The 19,873-nt window shown below is 34.5% G+C and overlaps 2 protein-coding genes across 7 annotated transcripts in view; both read right to left on the bottom strand.

Annotated features, from left to right (window-relative positions):
* MCMDC2 (minichromosome maintenance domain containing 2) overlaps positions 1 to 8,745 on the bottom strand; it is a 29,791-nt gene extending 21,046 nt beyond the window's left edge. The window contains exons 1-8 of the mRNA XM_081070449.1: positions 8,553 to 8,745; positions 8,331 to 8,461; positions 8,198 to 8,257; positions 6,170 to 6,365; positions 5,412 to 5,534; positions 5,193 to 5,294; positions 2,330 to 2,455; positions 293 to 530 (exon numbers count right to left, since the gene is read on the bottom strand). Of these exons, the coding sequence (XP_080926575.1) occupies positions 293 to 530; positions 2,330 to 2,455; positions 5,193 to 5,294; positions 5,412 to 5,534; positions 6,170 to 6,365; positions 8,198 to 8,257; positions 8,331 to 8,461; positions 8,553 to 8,646 (1,070 nt within the window). The 5' untranslated portion in view covers positions 8,647 to 8,745. The remainder of the gene's footprint in view (positions 1 to 292; positions 531 to 2,329; positions 2,456 to 5,192; positions 5,295 to 5,411; positions 5,535 to 6,169; positions 6,366 to 8,197; positions 8,258 to 8,330; positions 8,462 to 8,552) is intronic.
* A 4,092-nt stretch (positions 8,746 to 12,837) lies between these two features.
* Positions 12,838 to 19,873, bottom strand: part of SGK3 (serum/glucocorticoid regulated kinase family member 3) — a 63,970-nt gene continuing 56,934 nt past the window's right edge. For all 6 annotated transcript variants that reach the window (XM_081070443.1, XM_081070442.1, XM_081070440.1 and 3 more), the window contains 2 exons: positions 18,788 to 18,877; positions 12,838 to 15,008 (listed from right to left, as the gene is read on the bottom strand). In XM_081070443.1, coding sequence (XP_080926569.1) covers positions 14,838 to 15,008; positions 18,788 to 18,877 — 261 coding nt within the window. In that variant the 3' untranslated portion in view covers positions 12,838 to 14,837. The remainder of the gene's footprint in view (positions 15,009 to 18,787; positions 18,878 to 19,873) is intronic.

The following is a 19,873-nucleotide window of genomic DNA, read 5'->3' as shown; positions in this document are numbered from 1 at the left end:
AACGATACAAAAGCAGAACACTAAGCTACGGAATAGGGGAAATGCGAAAGATGCGTTTATTTGTAAAGGTCTGAGTGGGGAAATAGGTTGAAACTCTGAATGGTTAAATTCTCAAAGTATGGAAAGTAAATATCTCATTTCTCAATTCACATTTTAAACTTCATTGGTAAAAGTTTATTTAAATATTATACTACCCAGAAAAATTCTAAATATGTCTTGTAATAATGCTCATGGAAAGGATTTGTGCAAATCTGTGACCAATTTATAATTTGAAAAAGTTCACGTATTTTACCTGTCCACAAGTAGAGCATCACTTGTTATAATTAAAATATCCAGGCAATCTTCCAGGTCCTTGTTACGGTCACTTGTCTGTACTAGACTCATCAGCAAACAGAGTTTGAGCAAATTGTAAGTCCCGGGGGGAACAATTTGTGATGCAAAGATATTGGCGATTATTGCTGCAAACTTCCAGCATGAGCTGGAAGTCAAAGAGAGGAGACACCTGAAATGGTCACTAATCCCTGAAGGAACTGAAAATAAATATTAATACATATGTTAAAAACGGTTTTAAAACAAGAAAACGACATTATAGATGTCTAATTCTATTTATCTAAAATATCAGATTGCAATTCTTTTAATGCCACATTTAAATTCTTATAATGATGTTAAATTATGATTGGAGGTCACCACGGTCTATCATTTCTATCCCAGAGAATAAAAGGAAGCAGTCACCCCACGTGTCCACATAGACTGTCTGTGGGTTACAAGCAAATCCCTCCTTTTCCTGCTTTTAAGAACTATGTGAGCAAAGGCAGATTAGGGGGCTCCTGTATTGCAGTGTTTGTTTCTTTATTTCTATGTGTGAAATAATATCACCTTTAATGAGGACTGAAAAGAAGAATGGGAAATATTTGAATGTTGCTATTGAAAGGGAAGATTTACACTCCACTACTCTGAAAACACTCTACTGCACTGTAACATTCTAGATCTCCACTCCCTCACTCTGTCCAGCTCCTGAAAGGGATGGTTAGGGAGGAATAGCTGTGCATGTATGACCCAGGCCCTTTCTCCTTCCTCTTGGGCTGCCATCATACAGTAATGATTTCTTCTACTCATCCATGCCCATGGACTAAGGAAGGCTTAGTACCTTAGTGTAGCTCTTGCTACATTTGAGTGGTTAAATCTGACTAATTCTGGAGTTCATCATGAGAAAGCACTTTTCCACCTACTATGTTTCCCCGAAAATAAAACCTAGCCGGACTATTAGCTGTAATGCATCTTTTGGAGTAAAAATTAATATAAGACCTGGTATAATATAATACGATATAATACCCCGTATAATATAATACCAGGTCTTATATTAATTATTGCTCCAAAAGACGCGTTAGAGCTGATGGCCCATCTAGGTCTTATTTTGGGGGAAACACGATACATATAAGTCATGTTCTACTACCAAATCAATAAATCTTGAAACATTTCACAGCAGAAAATATTTAAAAGATCACTAAAATGTCTATTGTCCACTAGTGTTTTCTTTCATCAACATTTTTATTGAAGCTTTCTTTACAAGATAAGCAGAAGTATCTAGAATCCACTTGCATTTAAATTCAACTTGAGTCTCTATTATTGCAGAAGGTTACCTAGGGATTCTAAAAAAAAAAAGGCTAACTCTATTCAAGATTTAACTAGCCTTTCCTACATTTAGACCTTTGTGTGCCAAGTAAAAAGAGCAGGTCTGCTCTCCACTTTGGTTTACTTAAGCTCAATTTATGTTGACGTTGTTATCAATAACAATGGTGATATTTTGGCCATGATCTGCCTTTCTCTCTTGTCTTATATCTCTTGATTGGCTTAGAACTCAGATAAGGAAAAGGATGCTATTTTATTGGGTTCTCTTTCTTAGAGTAACTAACAGTTACTTATTATTGCCTTAACTAGAAAATAAAGGTTAGGGTAGAAAAAACTTTTGACTAATCTCTGTTGATACCCTCAATCATTGTTTTCTCATTGCTAATTATAAAAAATAAATAAAAATAAGGTTTAGGCAAAAGAGTTTAGGAGTCCTTCCCATGGGCAAGGTTCTATATTATCCCATTTTATTTCCTTCATAGCATTTATTATCTGAAATTGTCTTATTGATTAGTTTACACCTTTACTGATTGTCTACCATCTGATTTAAGAATAGGAACCTTGACTTTTCTGATCACAACTGAATCCCTAGTGCTTACTTAGAAGAGTGCCCAACACTCAGGCAGCCAATACTTACTTTCTGAACAATTGATTTTAAATTTAAATATTTGTTAATGCATGATACTAACATTTTCCTCACCTTTTGGGTTGCAAAAAGTTATGTTATTTGCCTCTATACAGACAGAAGTTTGTGAAGTTTTTACACAGGTTGGAATTCCAATAATTTTATACTCATTTCCTATATTCATTTTATTCACGGATTCATCTAAAATTATTAAACACAAAAGAAAATATGTGTTCACTAAATGAAACTTGTACATGATCAGATGGTTCAAAGATTAGAACTAGTAACAATTCAGTCGTTAAATTAGCTGTAAAGTATCTACTTTTGTTTACTATTATTTCCATATAAAGTAGCACTAATACTATAAACTGAGGCAATTTTATTTCTGATAAATTTTGATACTTATAGGCAATGATGAATTAACTTCAAGTAGCACATGACATAGCAACTAGATAGTCTCCTATATATAGTCAAAAGGAGAAACAAGATCGTTCTGTTTAAAATGAAATATCTTTGCATTAAATGACAAGAAATGTAATCACCTTAAAAATAATACTTTTATTTGGGAAGAAAATGATTTTAAAAGGTATTCTTCACTGCCTATAGTATAGGCAAGTTATTTTTATACATTACCTAATTGTAAACTGTAAAATAGATATTGTTATCCCCACTTTACATATGAAGAAACTGAGAAGTTAGGTGACTTGCACAAGGTAAACAGTAAGCACCGGATCTGGAATTCCATCTCGGTCTGCTTATCTCCAAAGTCTACCCTCTTGCATTATACCAGGTTCCTCTCTTACACCCACAGATTGGGCTAAGCCTCCGCCAAGTTCAAAATGTATTTTAAAAGACATATGCTAAAACTCTCGATCCTCCATTACACAATTAGAAGTTGGGTGGTTGTAAAGCTATGAGAGAAAAGCTCACAAGGAGGAACAGGATCAACTACTCTTTATGAAGAAGATCAACTAATGATCTTCACTTTTTATTCTTCTCCCTCTTTCTCTTTCTTTTCTTTTCTTTTTTTTTAAGCTCCAGAAAGCATATTGGTATACCCTGCAGACCTGGAAGGGAAGAATCAGGATCAAGAATTGAGAAAATAAAATCCCAATACCAACCAACAAAACCAACAACAATAACAACAAAAGATACCAACTAAATGATACAGAATGAATTAAAAGGGGAAAATAAAAGTGAATAGTTTTTCAACTGTGCCATGGAATCTTAAAAGTTTGGTGGATGTGTCCTGAGGTCAAGGAAAGGTAAAAGGAAGGCAAGGAGGCTGGGAAATCTGGGTATCTCTTCTGATATCAACCCCAAAGGCCTACTTTTATTTATTTAATTTTTAAATTTTTATTTGGGTTCTATATAAGAGTTTATTTGAACAAAGGATTTTCTAATAAAATATAAGTTGGATAGCCACTTACATTTCTATATTGTAATGTATGGTTTGTATATAGTATATAAAAGAATTTAGTTAAAAACATATATTTTGAAGCTGGAATGCCTGAGTTTGAATCACAGCTGTGCCTAGCTTGAGTGACCTTTGACAAGTTACTTAACTTCTCTGTGCCTCAGTTTCCACATTGTAAAATGAAGATAAAAGTAGAACCTACATGATAGGTTTGGTGTGACTAAATGAGTTGATATATATAAGCGTGCCTGGCACATAGCAATTAGCTATATAAAAATTACATACATCTGGGCTTACGTGCCTGCCTCGTCCTTGTCAGGACATAGAGAAAAAAGTTCTTGTTTGAGTCTACTTTCCTAACTCTTGAGTGTCCTGTATCTAGTTGACATCCACGATCTCTCTTTCTGAATAGTTTAATTCCTCCAATTTTAGCCCAAGAAAAGAAGCTGAGCCCCATCCTCATTTGCACTGTTCTGGCTTCTCAAAGAAGACTCACTTCTTCCCTCGGTGATTGATAATGATAATAATTTCCTCCTTCATGGCAAACTCTGTCTACTCACAGGTCTTGACCCCATTCACTCATTTATTTAACAAATATTTATTGAGTTTTTACTATGTGAGGTAAAAAACCCAATTCCCTACCTTCATGAAACTTATATTCTAAAACAATAACTCTAATATGTACATAACACACATACGTAGAATAATGGGAGAGCATTCCCATGAATAACTGTGTCCCTGAGACTTAGCATAGTGCTTGGGACATAGTAAGTAGGTCCTAACAACTTTTTAAATGAATGTTGTATGACTGAATAATTGATACATTAGCTAAATAAGACTCTTTAAAACACTCAAGAATAAGAAGACATGTGATTCTTAAGCTACAGTAGTCCCTTCTTGTCTGCAGGGGGTATGTGACAAAACCCGCACTGGATGCCTGAAAGTACGGTTGGTACCAAACTCTACATATACTATTCTTTCCCTACACATATATACCTATGAATAAGTTTAATTTATAAGATAGGCACAGTAAGAAATTAACAACAACTAATAATAAAGTAGAACTATGATAACAATATACTGTAGTAAAGGTTATGTGAATGTGACATTAAGTAAAATAAGGGTTACATGAACATAAGCACTGCAATATCACAATAGTCGATCTGATAACCAAGATGACTACTAAGTCACTACCAGCCAGGGAGCATGTATAATGTGGAGACGCTGGACAAAGGGATGATTCATGTCCTGGGCAGGACAGAGCAGGACACCATGAGAGCTTATCACGTTACTCAGAACAGTGTGCAATTTAAAACTTATGAATTGTTTATTTCTGCAACTTTCCATTTAGTATTTTTAGACCATGGTGGACCACGGGTAACTGAAATCAGAGAAAGCAAAACCATGGCTAAGTAGATACTACTGTATAAAAGTACCATTTATATTACAAAAGCATAAAGAAGTCAACTACCTATTTCATATGTTTTATAGCAATTTGCTTTTAGTTCAAACAGAACTTACCTCTTAGGAAAATTGTAAGAGATTGAAACCTAAATGGCTGGTTAGAATATCCTTGAAAAGCATGAAGTGCCTGTGCAGTAATTATTTCAACTATCTGTTTATCTGAAGGCAAAGAGCAAAAACAAACGTTATTAGAATATATATTCAATTTAATTTCCACATTAAAATAACAGACGCTATTTTTAAAATTGTAATTACAAAATGTAAATGCATTTTTACCACCAAGTACTCTAAATTTTCTGTCTTCTTGAAGTGCAGATGAACATAGATCACACAAAAAGTCATTTCTTACTGTTGCAGATTCTGTAGCACCAGGCACATGCACTCTTATATACTGAAATCCTGAAAGAATGAAAACAGGGAAGCTAAATTTGCCTTTGGACTTAGCTATCCATTTTCAGTCCTTTAAAATTAATAATTCAAAGTATAATTAATTCAATTTTGCGTGTGGGTTCAGAGCAGTTCAATTAACATTTATTACATGGCTATGTTTTGCCAAACACTGGGCTAAGGCACTGGTGATATGGATATTGAAACACACAATTTCATAGGCAGCAATAAGAAACAGATCATTTCAATATGCAGTATTCATTTACAGAGTGTTCAGAGAGAGAGCATCCAACCCAATGAGAAGTAGGGTTGAATGGGAAAGGTGTCCTAGAGAAGGACTGAACTGAAGTTAAGCCAAAGGCTGGAGAGAGGACATTACACAGAGTGGGAAGAGAATGAACAAACACTCATGAAGCAATGTGAGAAGAACAAGCACTTTAGCAAAACAAGAGCACCTGTCAAGTTGGTCCTAGAGGAAGGGAAAAAAGAACGCATTTCAAGATTATGCAAACTAAACACCAAATTTTGGAAGACACCAAATTTTCTTGCATTCTTTCTACTCTGAATATTTTATAACTAAATGAAAACATGATTTAGGATTAAACAAAAAATTGCTTCATGTTTTGATTTTACATTCTAATATTTACCTTTTGAAAGAGGGCATGCTTCATCTGAACAAAGAAATCTTGCACCTTGTGTATACTTGGTTACAGTTGTCATTGCAATCACAATTCCTTGTATCATATAAAATCTTTGAGATGTATAATCAAGTGGAAATTCACACAAATCAAGACTATAACTTGGCAGAGGAGGTAAATGTGTTAACTTCAGCACTATATTAATCTAATAAGAACATAAAAATGGTATTAATAAATACTGCAGATCCAATTGAATTTGCAATATATAAGTATATTTATAGGGTAAATCAAGTAAATGATTTGTAAACGTAGAACCAAAATTTTAAGCCTAAGAGATTTAAATATAAAATTAAAGATGCAAAATCCTTATAATCTTGTATTTTAATTGAAAATATCATTATGAACTCATATTTTTCCTTAAAAATATGCATTTCCTGGCTATAGCCACTGAAAAGACTTATGAAACAATGACAAAATTCAATAGCAACGAACACTTCTGCTGCCCAGATTGTGATCTCTAAATATAATTTCTCCCCTAAAAGGAACCAGAGCTCCTCAGGGGAAGTGGCTGATTCCAGGTCTGGGACAGAAAATAATACCAGATGGACCTGGTACATTTCCTTGTGCCAGAAACCATGACAGCTATAAAAACTAATTGAATATGTCAAAAGGAGACAGGAGCAAAATTCAAGGAACTCCCAATGACCAAACATAGGGTAATATAAGCATAAAAAAGAATGACAGAGTCATTAAATATATCAGATATATTTAAAAATTCATGAATTCTTCATAATTAGAAAAAAAAAGGAAAAATAAAAACTCCCAAAATTATTTGGCATCATTGGAGGTCGCTAGATTTCAACTCATTAATCTCTGAAAATTAAATGGAAATAATCAAACATTTACTCTGCCTTTCCTGTACAAACTGTATCTCAGGGTAACCAGGTAGTTGATGAAAGAAAACTTCTCTTATAGAATAATTGCAGCTAATAAATTCAGAAAGTAATTAAAAATTAAATTTAGAAAAATCACAATTTTGCAACTCCTAATGAAATAATGGATTCTAGGCAATGATCATCAACAACTACAAAAACCATTAGGTGAAAGTTGATGGGAGGCTGTATTATTGGAGGGATCTATCAGCTGACATCATCTGAACCCACAGATCAGCTGCGGCATTGCTAAAATTGGGACCACAGAGAGTATCATTCTCCTAATGTAGTGCAATATGAAATACATGAAACTATGATGTATTCTTGTCAAAATGAGTTGAATCTGAATCTAAGGAAGTATTTAGAGCCAATTTCTATTTTTCAGAAATATGGGAAATAGGGGAATAAGTTAAATACCACAAGAACATAATCAGACAAATCCAGATTACATGACGTTTTACAGGACAATTAACTAATTTCCTAAAAAACTCAATGGTATAAAAAGGATGGGGAAGAAAGTAGCTCTAAACAGACTTTTAGTAAGATATAAGAACCAATTGTAATATGTAGACCTTGTTTTGATCCTGATTTGAACAAATCAACTGTGAGACATTCTTGAGACTCCAAATGGGTAAATTTAAATACGGACTGGATATTATACCAAAGAATTACTGTAATTTTTGTAAGAGGTGATAATGGTATTGTGATTATATAAGAAAAGTATCCACAATGTTTAGAGGTTGATACTAAAGTATGTAGATGTAAAATAACAGAATGTTTAGGATTTGCTTTAAAGTATTTCAGGAAAAAAAATTGATGATGAATGTATGGCAAAATATTTCAATCTTCAAATCTGAATGATAGATATATGGAAGATCATTGTATTATTCTCTTTATTTTGGGGTCTGTTTGAAATATTTTATTTTAAAAATGTTTAATGTTATAAGTGATAATACAGGAAATAAAGATGTGCATATAAAATATTCTATTGAACTTTGAAAAATGTAATCTTTTTAATAAACAAAGAATATAAAAATATTTATATACAACTTATCTTAAAAGTATTGTACCTTAGTTTTCTTCATCAAATTTAACAAAAACTTACTTGAGTTTCAGTCTGTAATTGTCCAATTAATGATAGAGTCTTAACAGCAATAAAACAGACCTGTGATTTCAAACAAACAAAAAAGTTACCAAAAATTTCATGTGGCACAAAATTATTTCTTGCTTTAACTTACTGATTGAAAAACTTGAGCAGCTTTTAAAGGCTGGTGTAAAATGTGATTTCCAAGTTCAGCATCTAATTCAACAATATCAGAGGGATTTATTAAAATATTGAATCGATAAACAGCATAACTTGGTTTTGAATCTGTAAAAAACACAAATATAAAAATGAGGATAGTTATGTGTTGAAATTTATTTTAAAGTTTCAAAAATAAAGTCACCTTTGCTGAACATACCATTGTAGTATTTGCAATCATCTATAAACTTTTGGAGCCCTCCACTTCTGTCAAGATAGATAAGGGCTGCCTCTTTCATTTTTAGAGTTGACATTTTCTCCTAGTTAACGATTCTTCTCTATCAGTAACTGATTAAATCACAAAAGCTGGTAAAAACTACAGATGCTGAAACTCATAGAAAAGATGAGAACTCCTAGAAATAAAATAAAAATTTACATACTATGAAACAAAATTGAGAGTGAAATAAAACAAAGTAAAATTTCCAACTTTAAGAATTTCCTACCCAGAGAAACTAAACTGTTTTCTTTTGCCAAATAACATTTTCATCAACACAAGGCTATGAGAGTCTCCACAATATTGCACACTTAAGAACAGAAGCCTCAAATGTCCCTTTACAGAGTAGATACTAAAAAAAAAAAAAAAGGTGGTTGAAATAAATACTGGATGATGAGGTCCCTTTGCAGGCATTCTTTAAAGAATGCAAGTGGTAAAAGTTGTTTCATTAATTCAATCTGAGCAACAAAGTGTAGCTAACTTAAGAAATCTGAGAACTTGGTTCTAGAACAAGCATTTCCTAGCTGCTATGGGGAAATTACTGAACTCCGTTGGTTTAGTATCTTAATCTGTAGGAAATGGAGTTGTATTAGATAAGGCCTCTTGCGGCTTTCAGTCTTTTATCAGTGACCAACATAAAACACTAAACCATAGTAGAGAATGGAATATGTAAAATTCATTTAAAGACAGCAAACACTAATTGGAAACAATATATACCAATAATGGTATTAGGTGTTAGGGATAAAGTGAATAAGATTGGATCATGCCTTCAAGGAGTTGCCAATTCAGAGAAGTCAGAAATAATGATTACCATATTTATTCGTTATCAAGTATTTATTGAGCATTTAGTATTTATTGGATACCAGATTGTCCTAGGCACCAGAGATACAGATGAATAATATATGGTCCCTACTGTTCACAAAGAGTACAGTGAGGGATGACAGATATGTAAAAAATTACAATACAACTTATGTGTTATAAAAGAAATGTTAATGTACTAGGGAGCTCTGAAGGGACAACATAGATGAAGTAGTTCACAAAATTTGGGTCATCTATGTGTAGGGGGTCATAACATTTTCTGTAGTTTGAGGACATTTTGATTTAACATGGTGGGTTCATAGAGAAGCAGCAATGAAATTCTCCTTTAAAGGTGACATCTGATTGATGAGAAAGATTTCACTAATTGGAGGAAAGGTGAAGAGAGTTAGTTGTCCAAAGGTAACCCCCCCTTTCCCCTAGTATTCAGATCTACACTATTGAATCCATATCCCTATTACTTGGAATTCAGGCCACTTTCCAGAGAAAAGTAATTGAGACTATCCTTTTCACTTGTGTATAGTGGGGAAATTTCAGAGGTTATTGCTCTGCGGCCCTCAGTACGCACAATAAGGTGTTCTGTCGTGTGCAGGACATTACATCAGTGCTTCATCAGAAAAATAAAGGTTTCTGATGCCGAATGAAAGGGAGGCTATGGATAATGAAATGACTGGATGAGGCTCAACCACATTATGAGAGCCTTTGAAGTTCATGATCATTATAGAGGCAAAGAGAAATCTTTTTTTTTTTTTTTTACAGGGGAGTAATAATTATTTTGGCAATTAATGCCTGCTGCCAGTGTGGAAAATGGGAAGGAATAGAGGGCGATGTTTCTCGCTATTGAAATAGTGGGAAGAGAAAGATGGCCTCATCTGGGGTGTTAGGAATGAAATGGAATGGAGGAGGAGATGGGTTCTGGATTTTTAAAGATTTCACACTGGACCTGGGGACCACCAGCCTCAGGTTTCAATATGGGTTTGGGTGGATGCTGCTGCTGCTCTAATGGAAGGAAATACGGAAGCCCGGGGAAGAGTGGAAAATGTTACCAAGTTCACTTGAGATATTCTGACTTCGACAGGCTCTCGGGACACCCAGACAGATATAACCACTAGGGTGACCGGAATCGGGGCCTGGATGGAGTTCAGTAGCTCAAAAAAAAAAGGATAAAGCCCGTGGGTATCACCTGTGGAAAGCGGGGGTCCTGCGCGTGGGTGCATTTTCAAGGAAGGGGAAAGCGGAGGAAAAGACATGGAAGCCGGTGGAAAGCATTAAACAAGCGAACGGGGATAAAAGTCCGCCCGTCTCCCCACAGTCTACAGAATCCAACTGTTGGTTCACTTGGAACCAGCGCGCGGACGTATCTTCGCTCTTCGCCGCGTCAGCAGGAAAACACCGCACAATCAAAGCGGCTGCAAGCGCGTCAGGCCCCACCCCTGGGATCCAGGACCCCTGGGACCCACAGCGCCGACGCCCGGCACAGCGGACCCCAGCCCAGCACCGCGTCACACCCACTCCGGTACCCACCAAACTCCACCAACCGCGCGCCGCCGGGATGCAGGGAGGCCCTCGCGCGCATGCGCGAACCTTTAGACGGTTGGCCGCGCGGGGGCTGCTGGGAGGCCGCACCTCCCAGTCACCAGGGCAACGGGGCGCATCGGAGCTTCACCCGCGTCAATCACTCCTGCTCCTTTATGCAGAGCAAAGCAGAGAGATAGATAGAAACCTCTGGTTTTCGTTATCATGGGTCAAGGGTGCCCATGAAAACTAAAAACTTTCCTGATAGGAACGCAAAATGGTGTAGTCAACTTGAAAAACATTCCGGGACTACCTTAAAGGACTAAACATAGTTACTGTATGACCTAACAATTCCAAGTCATATAGTATACATTATATAGATATGAGACAATTTGAAATGTATGTTCACACAAAAATTTGTACATGAATGTTCATAGTATTACTCATAATAGCCAAAAGTGAAAACAACTGACAAATGAATAAAATGTGGTATATACATACAATGGAATGTTATTTGGCTGTAAAAAGAAATGAGGTACTAATACATGCTACAACATAGATGAACCTTAAAAACATTGCGCAGAGGAAAAAGCCAGACACAAAAGGCCAAATATTGTATGATTCTGTTCATATGAAATGCCCAGAATACGCAAATCTGTAGAAAGTACTTTTCCTTGTATAGATGTATGTATTTTGTTAGAATTTCTACCTATTTAGAGGTGGAGGTATGCTAATGTAAATGATATTGGTTTTAATTTCAAATTTCACTTGTTTATTGCTGGTATATAAGAGAGACTTGACTGACTTTTGTGTATATTAACCTCACTTACTGATTCTAGAACTTGAAGTAATTCTACTGGATATTCTACATATTCATGTCATCTACAAACAAGGACAGTTTGTTTGCTACTTTTTGATATCTTATTGAACCATACCACTAACGGGTATCTTACTAAAGTAAATTGGTAGTGTTCAACATCAATGCACCGTCAATAAAGTAAGCTGTAATCATTGCACTATTACTATCATTGAGGCATAAGAGAAAAATTCAACACAGCAAGGCTATATGTTAACTACCATCTGGAAAGAAATGAAAAAAATCCAACACACTGAGATCAAATTTGACCACTTGAGTGGGTCTGTTTTCCTGTATATAAGCCTTCTGGACTCCTTAATAAAACATAAACATTTAAATACTGACAACTCATTGTAACAAAGATTTAGCTACCCGTTGAAGAGGAAATCTCTGCTCCCTAATAAAGTGAAAATGATGAAACTATATTAGAAAAAATGATGAATCTACAATTATGTATTCCTGCAAAAACAAATTTACAGTAAAAACTTCCAAGTTATGTTTGAATGCAAGATTTCTAAAAACACCAACTGTGTTTGGTTCTTCCAATAAGTGGGGTTATGTAGAATGATCTACTTCTTTATTTTACACTATTCCTGTAAACTTCATATGATGATCTATCATTTTCAGTGCAATTTGCAAAACTAACTTTTTATTTGTAGGACCCTTTGATTGGCTATTTCACTGCTATAAATGTCACCCTGAACTTGTACTTCTCTATTGGCTTTTTTCTTTGCTGTAAATTATTTTCTACTATCTTGACTGTGGGTAAATCATGAAAAAGTTACATTTTGAGACAGCTGTATTTCTTTCTGACTTAATTACCTCCGTAAAAGTAGGTATAAAGGAATAATAAAATAAGAAATACTTTCGTGTGTAGGAGTCCTTTTAACTACCAAGGAATATGTTTAAAGGATTACAAATGGGTGATTATACAATATTGGTAAGACACCAAAAATGCTAAATAGATGATATAAATCTCCAGTTAGAATGCTTTCAGCAGCTTCTCTTAATATTAGGTGAGTAAAGGAGAACAAAAGTGGCAGAGAAGAAAGCCAATCTATTTTTACAGCAGTTGAATCCTTTTGAGCATCTGAACAAAGCTATGTAGCACTCCCTGCCCTAAGTCGATTTCATCCACACACAAAACTCGGCGTATCATTTCAAGGTATTCAAGCCACCTGAAACACATTTATGTACAGTTTAGGATTTCATATGAACCATCACCTTGGGATATGGCATAATCAAGTAATTTTTATGTTTGTCCAAATATTTAGTTAAAATTTTACTTTTCTTCCTCGCACATAGATAATTCGTTTTGTAATGACTACTGTAACCAACACCAATTTTAATTTAAAATAACGACAGGCATTAGATAATCACTAATGTTTTTGCTAGCTTTATTATACTATATAAGAGCTGTATTTCTTGCAATCTGAGAAACATCAATGTTCTATTTTAAATTTGTTCTTAAAAATATACAATATTGCACTTTAATTTTTGGCATGTAATTAAGGAGAGGCTAAATTTTAAAAAACCATACAAGAAACTACAGTTTTTATTTTGCTTTATAATAAGCAGTAGTGCCAAATAAACCAAATATTTACAGTGTCGCTATTAAAGTCTTACCTCTAAAGGAAGATTCAGTGTATCAAATGCAAATATTAATCTAACAAATGCACACTCCCCTCCCTCCATTCTTCTGAACATTTTTAAGCCAAAGGGTATTGGTGTGAAATGCTCTTTTGATTTCTTTCTCAAGAGAAAAATATATGGAAAGAATGCTTGTTCTTGAAGCATCTAAACTGGGTCACTAAACTCTTTCACAATGTTTCTTACATGACTTGAAAAAGAATCTCTAAACTAAAAATCAAAATTCCAAGATAAGCACTCTTCTTTAGTTTTTCTGTAGTCATTCTCTTTTACAATTATAAGTACACTAGTTGGTTTTTAGTATGACTTTTAAGATCATTTTCCCATACATATTTTGAGATACATAAATACTGACTAGGCATCTGAATGAATTATTTTTAACTTTTGTTACAGTGCAGTGAAACTGTATACATTTATATTGACCCAGAATTTGCTATTCTACTTTTTAATTCCCAATTGGGTAAATACTCTAGAAAGCTCAGTATTTTTTACTTATCAACCAATTAGGGAGACAGTTTTGAATAGCTATTTGCAAAACTAAATACCAAGATTTAGACCTACTTAACAGTATATTAAACATTTAAAAGACCAAAAAGAACATAAATAGACTGTATTTGTAATATAAATACATGACACAGAGACATTCATTTTTGGCACCACCTAAAAAAAAATTCAGCAGTACTTTATTACCCTTCAGATCTTTGGGAAGACTTAAAATGTCTAATTATTAAACTTTTACTTTCACTCGAGAGAAAAAATAATTCACAAATTTCAACTGGTATTTCAAAAGCAAAGGATTTCGTTTTGTTACTTCTTAATTTGATCTGCAAAATGGTTATTCAAAGTGTTAACGAGTAGCCAATGTGTTAACTATGCTTTTTACATTTTAATCCTACCAAGGACTGATTATTTCAAACGGTGATTTATTATGGAAAGATATGGTTTCTTCTTAAACAACCATGTACTAATTGCATAGTTCTGATCTGAGAACAAAGGTAAAAGTAGAGTTACAAAGGCATTAATGTATGTTAACTGAACTGAAATAGACTTGAAAAACAGTCTATCTTGGGTAGATGTTAGTGTAAACTTAGAGGGAAAGAAACAGTCATTAGCGAAAGTTTTCTTTAAAAATAGGTTAATGCTAAGAACAATAGCTTTTAAAATTTCTGTTTAAAAATAAGCTTAATAAACAAGAATACAAATTTTAATTCAAAACTTAGCTCTTTGAAATGCCCTATTTTCTTGCATACAGCAGAAAATACATTTTTCATAGTTAACATTACATGTAAAAATGAGGCACTAGTTAAACATATTTGAGCATATTCACACAAACAGAAGTTCCAGTCTCATCCGTACGCTTGTATTTGCTCAATGGTTTCCAGATGGCAAACTGTTCACAAAAATAAGTCTTCTGAAGGAGGTGCGTAAGAGAACCCAACGAATGCATCATCGGCCTCCAGTACGCTGGCGTTCACTATGGAATAGTCAGACGATACACACACAGAGTATGGAACTGTTTCTTCTGTAAAGGCCGCATCAAAGTTCCTGATATCATCGGGTCCTGTCTAAAACATCAAAAGCACTATTATTTACCTTAGCTTTTGTCATTAATTTAGTTCTTCATTAAAACCCCTTTATGAATTTGTGTATTGATTCCTGTTCAGATGTCTTCATCATTGCTTTGAAACATTTTCTGTTTTTCCTTTCCTGACTTGTATTATTTAGGTGAGGTCCTTCCAACAGGGAAGGTTCTTGTTGCTGGGTGGGGGGAGGAGAGATAAGGGTGAGGAAGGCTAGCATACCAGAGACCTTACCTATGTTAATTTGAATCTCAGGCCCTGCAATTGACCCTTTCTCTCTACCTATCACCTCTAAGTTTAGAGAAGGGGTTTAGGTAAGTTTTCAGGATAGCATTTTTGCATTCCATCAAATACCTTCCATCAAATGCCTGCCCATGCAGTTTCTCAGTTCTGGGTAGGTGAAGCCTTTTGATGAAGGAATGAAGGGGTTCTAAGTAAAATTGTGAAAGATAACTCTTCTTGTACCACAAAGGTCATTAAGCATTCAGCTATGACACCTTAGCTCTAGAGGCCTAAAGGGACCAGGAACCTGGGAAATGAAGCATGGTGTCTGCTTAGGCTCAAAGATATTGGTTCTTAATCTTCCTTTGCAAATCTCATACAAGCTAATGGATACAAGCTAATGGACTATCCCCTTCCAATGTATTTAAAGACAAAAATTGGGTTTACCAATTCAGGTGATTCACTGTTAAACCCATCCCTGAAGCTCAGTTATCTCTGCCCAAACGGGAAGGGAATCCTTAAAATGTTCACGTCACCAAGTTTAATGGAGGTGAACAAATACGGATTCGGGGCAGATATCACAATCCAACGATACAGTTAGACTGGTAGGTCTACAAACAGCAGAGCAGAGACCAGGGAAACCCAGAATGCTAGATCCTCCCGTATAAGAAATTCTGCCACGACAGAGGAAAAAGACTGCTAGAAATTATGTATGTAAAAAAAGTCATCCAATTTTTATATATAACCCTAGAAACTATGGCCTTTGGAATAGACTAAGGTTTGAATTCTGGCTGTGAAATTTGCTAGCTATAATTCTTTATATAAGCTACCCTAACTCTGTGAGCTTGTTTCCTCTTAGGTAAAATAAGAATACCACCACCTACCTGTTAAGGTTGCCGTGAAGATTTGATATGTTAATACATAAAATTCCTAGAATCTGATAGGTAGGAGGTGCTCAATAAATGAAGACAAACGTCCTTTTACTTGACTTCATAAATATTTTGAGAAAGTCCTTATGGCTCATGGCTAGTACTGACTGTATATTAGGAGTTGAAGGAGGCTGGAGAATAGAGTAGATGACTGACTTATTTTCATACACTTCTGTACTATCTGAACTATGTATTAGAATAAGCATGTTTTACTGTTTAAACTAAAAGTCCAATAAAGAAGAAACAAACAAACAAACAAAAAGTGAGGGGGGCTCTGTCTTCAAAGTGCCTGTGTTCAAATTCTAGTTCTGCAACTTTCCATTTTTGGCAAGTAATTGAGCCTTCTCTGTGCCTAAGTTAACTCGCCGGTATTATGTGGAAAATAACAGTACTATTTCATAGGATTGTAGTCAGGGTTAAGTAAAAAGATACAAGTGATGAGAACAGTGTGTGAGAATATCTACTTTACCCTACTCTAGCTACGTTTTTGATCGTTGTTAAATCTGTTAGGTGAAAAATGGTAACTTGTTAGGATTTTGTTTTGTATTTTTTTCAATTGTCAGTGAGTTTGAACATATTTTAATATATTTAAAAGCCACCTGTATTTATTTTTCTGTAATTGCATGTTTTGTGTCTTGTCCATGTTTCGAGTAGTCCTTGGTCTTCTCGCTGACTTATCAGAATGCTTTGTATGCTAAGAAAATTTTCCCTAATGTTATTTGCAGTGTTTGTTTTTTTTCATGCAAACATTTCTAAATATATACTTTTAAACTTTTATTTATTTTAAGTGTGTTTTTCCAGGACTCATTAGCTCCAAGTCAAGCAGTTGTTTCAATCTAGCTGGGGAATTCACAGTGGCCCATGTGGGGATCGAACCGGCAACCTTGCTGGCTAAGAGCACCTGGCTCCAACCAAGTGGGCTAATAGGCCAGGCCACCCCAACATTTATAAATTTTATGTGCTCAAATTTACCCATTCTTTTCTTTCATGGCGTCTCAGTTGTGGGTGTTGCTTTTAAAAAGTTTACTTAATTAGTTATAGGCTTTTAAAAAGTTTAGTTCTAGAAGAGCAGGGATCCAAGCCTCCGGCACCTGACTCTGAAGTCAAAGCTGCTTGCATTTCCAGTGGTGCTCAGGGGTCCCTATCTCTTTAATGTGACCGATGACACAATGACTTGAGGATAACTAAACTCAGCAGGGCTCTCAGTAAAAAAAAGAATAAAAATACTCTTAAAGATTCTAGGTTCTTATAGCAAACTCTGGAAATGAGAGACAGAAATTTTCCCTAATAGAATAGAGTCACTTGTGTAACAGTCACTTTTGGATGAGCTACATGAAATAAGCCAATACAAAAACTGTTATATTTACAGATATATAATATCACCCTATTAATACCAGCTATAAGCTATGTAGTGAGGCTAACCTTTAACAAAATCAGAGTAGACTAAATACTGACTGTCCTGAAGTGATTTCCCTACCTTGCTCTAAGTTACTAAAAAAGTATTTCATGAGTTTCACAGCAATACCACAAAATTTAAAATGAAAGAAAAACAAATTCACCTATGATCCTGCAACCCCAAATCAATCTTGGTTTATAGTCTCTTCCAGTTCTTATTCGTTATTTTTACTGCTGTAATCATAAGTCACAAAAATTATAATTGCCATGTTTTCATTTAACATTATAAGGATTTTCCAAGCGTCTGCTCACTTTTATATTTGTTACCACTATTATCATTTATTTAACATGAAAAGGCAACAGACCATAACAAAGCATAGAAAACATAGTGACTTTGGAATCAGGCACAGATTTGAATCCTTGCTCTCTTTTAAATCCAGCTATGTGACATCTCTGAGTTTCCATTCATAAAACAAGTATAAGAAGAATAGTAATAGTAGTATTTGAGGACTAAATTACATATTATAATGCATAAAAGGTATATATGTTTACATATAAGAAGCTATCAGTAACATTTTTGAACTACGGATGATTAATAACATTTTCCCTATTATATATTAATTTCCAAAAACTTCCAACCCTGTTAATATTGAGAACAGGTCTTTGATGCAGTTTTTTCACTTTAAAACAAAAATTATCTTTAGGTAAAATGTTTCCATTGGTGGATTTAACACATCAAACTAACATGAATAACATGAGTATTTTTATAATACTGTCTTACTGTTTTCCAAAAATGATGTAACAATTTACATTAGCATTAATGTCTGCCTATACCTAGTTTTATATCAATCTAGAAAAAACCTGTACATTTGTGTTCCTTAAAATATTTGACTTATAGGTATGAAAATGATACCTCATACTTTAATTTGCATCCTTTTTTTTTAACCCATTGAGCTCATCCCTTTCTTATTCATGATCCAAAGAAACATTTCATAATTACTGTACTGGAAGAAATTTTTATCAATCTAACTATAATCTTACTGGTCATCTTGAAGTCATCAGGTGTACTAAACAACCCTGAGTGACATATTTAACAAATATTTAGGTACTAATTCTATTTCATTCAGATTAGATTTTGAGATCTATTGCTAAAATTATGATGAGCAACAGTTCTACATTTCACTATTTTAGAAAGAAAAGACTTGGATATATACTTACCACATTAGGATTAAAAGGTGGTGGAATCTTCTTTTGTACAAGGTCAGTCCAGCTCAGTGATTCAAAAAAGGGATGATTCTGAATTTCAAGCTAGAATATTAAAGAAATATATATTTTTTTTACTAATTGTGAAGAATATATTAGGTATTCACTGAAGAATTTTATGAAGCAAAATCATTACCACTTTGTCCCTCAATAATTCGTTTTAGGTACATGTTTATGCTGTTCACCTGGTAAAATAGTCTAGCAGAAAGAGTACTTGAGCACACATGAAAAAAAGAGTTATTATATCCTCTTGGAAGTCACAGCTTCTTCATAGGTAAGAAGTTAACATTTCTGCCCTAGAAACTTCAAAGGCTGTTTTAAGGATCAGTGGAAAACACAGAAATAAGGGAGGTATGAAAAGAAAAAAGCACTACGTGGGTACGAAAAATTATTAGTATTATCTAAATGAGGGAAGTAATGAAAAAGTTAGGCAAGAGAGTTTTGCACAGTGGCGCAGAAATAAAATGAAGATGATGAGCTCCACTACCAAAATGTATTCCACTCTGGGTTGCTAGTATTAAAAGTTGACACAGTATTTATTCCAGCCTTTTCATTTTTTCCCTGCAAGATGCCACTAAAGTATATAAAGTAGGATCCAACTTAGTTTGGTGGGCTTAAAAAAAGAGAGAAAGTGATGCTTGACCAGAGTTCTGAAAGATGAGTAAGAATTAGCCAGACAAAAGATTGAGGTATGTGGGATATAAAACAGGAAGAAACAAACGAACAAACTCACAGACACAGACAACAGAAGGGTAGTTACCAGAGGGGAAAGGCGTCGGTGGGGTGGTAGAAGAGGGTAAAGGGGCTCAAATATGTGGTGACAGAAGGAGACTAGACTCTGGGTAGTGAGCACACAATGCAATATACAGATGATGTATTACAGAATTGTGCGCTTTGAAATTTACATAATTTTGTTTGGTTGGGTTTTTTTGTTTTGTTTTTTTTATATATAATGTTATTAACCAATGTTACCCCCAATAAATTTTTAAAAAATAAGGGGAGAACATATCGGGCTGAATATGAAGTCTCTGAGGTGGCAAA

This window comes from Rhinolophus hipposideros (assembly GCF_964194185.1).
Source record: "Rhinolophus hipposideros genome assembly, chromosome: 13".
NCBI lineage: Eukaryota > Metazoa > Chordata > Mammalia > Chiroptera > Rhinolophidae > Rhinolophus > Rhinolophus hipposideros.
The sequence above is the reverse complement of the archived record's forward strand: the minus strand, read 5'-3'. Positions and strand labels throughout refer to the sequence as shown.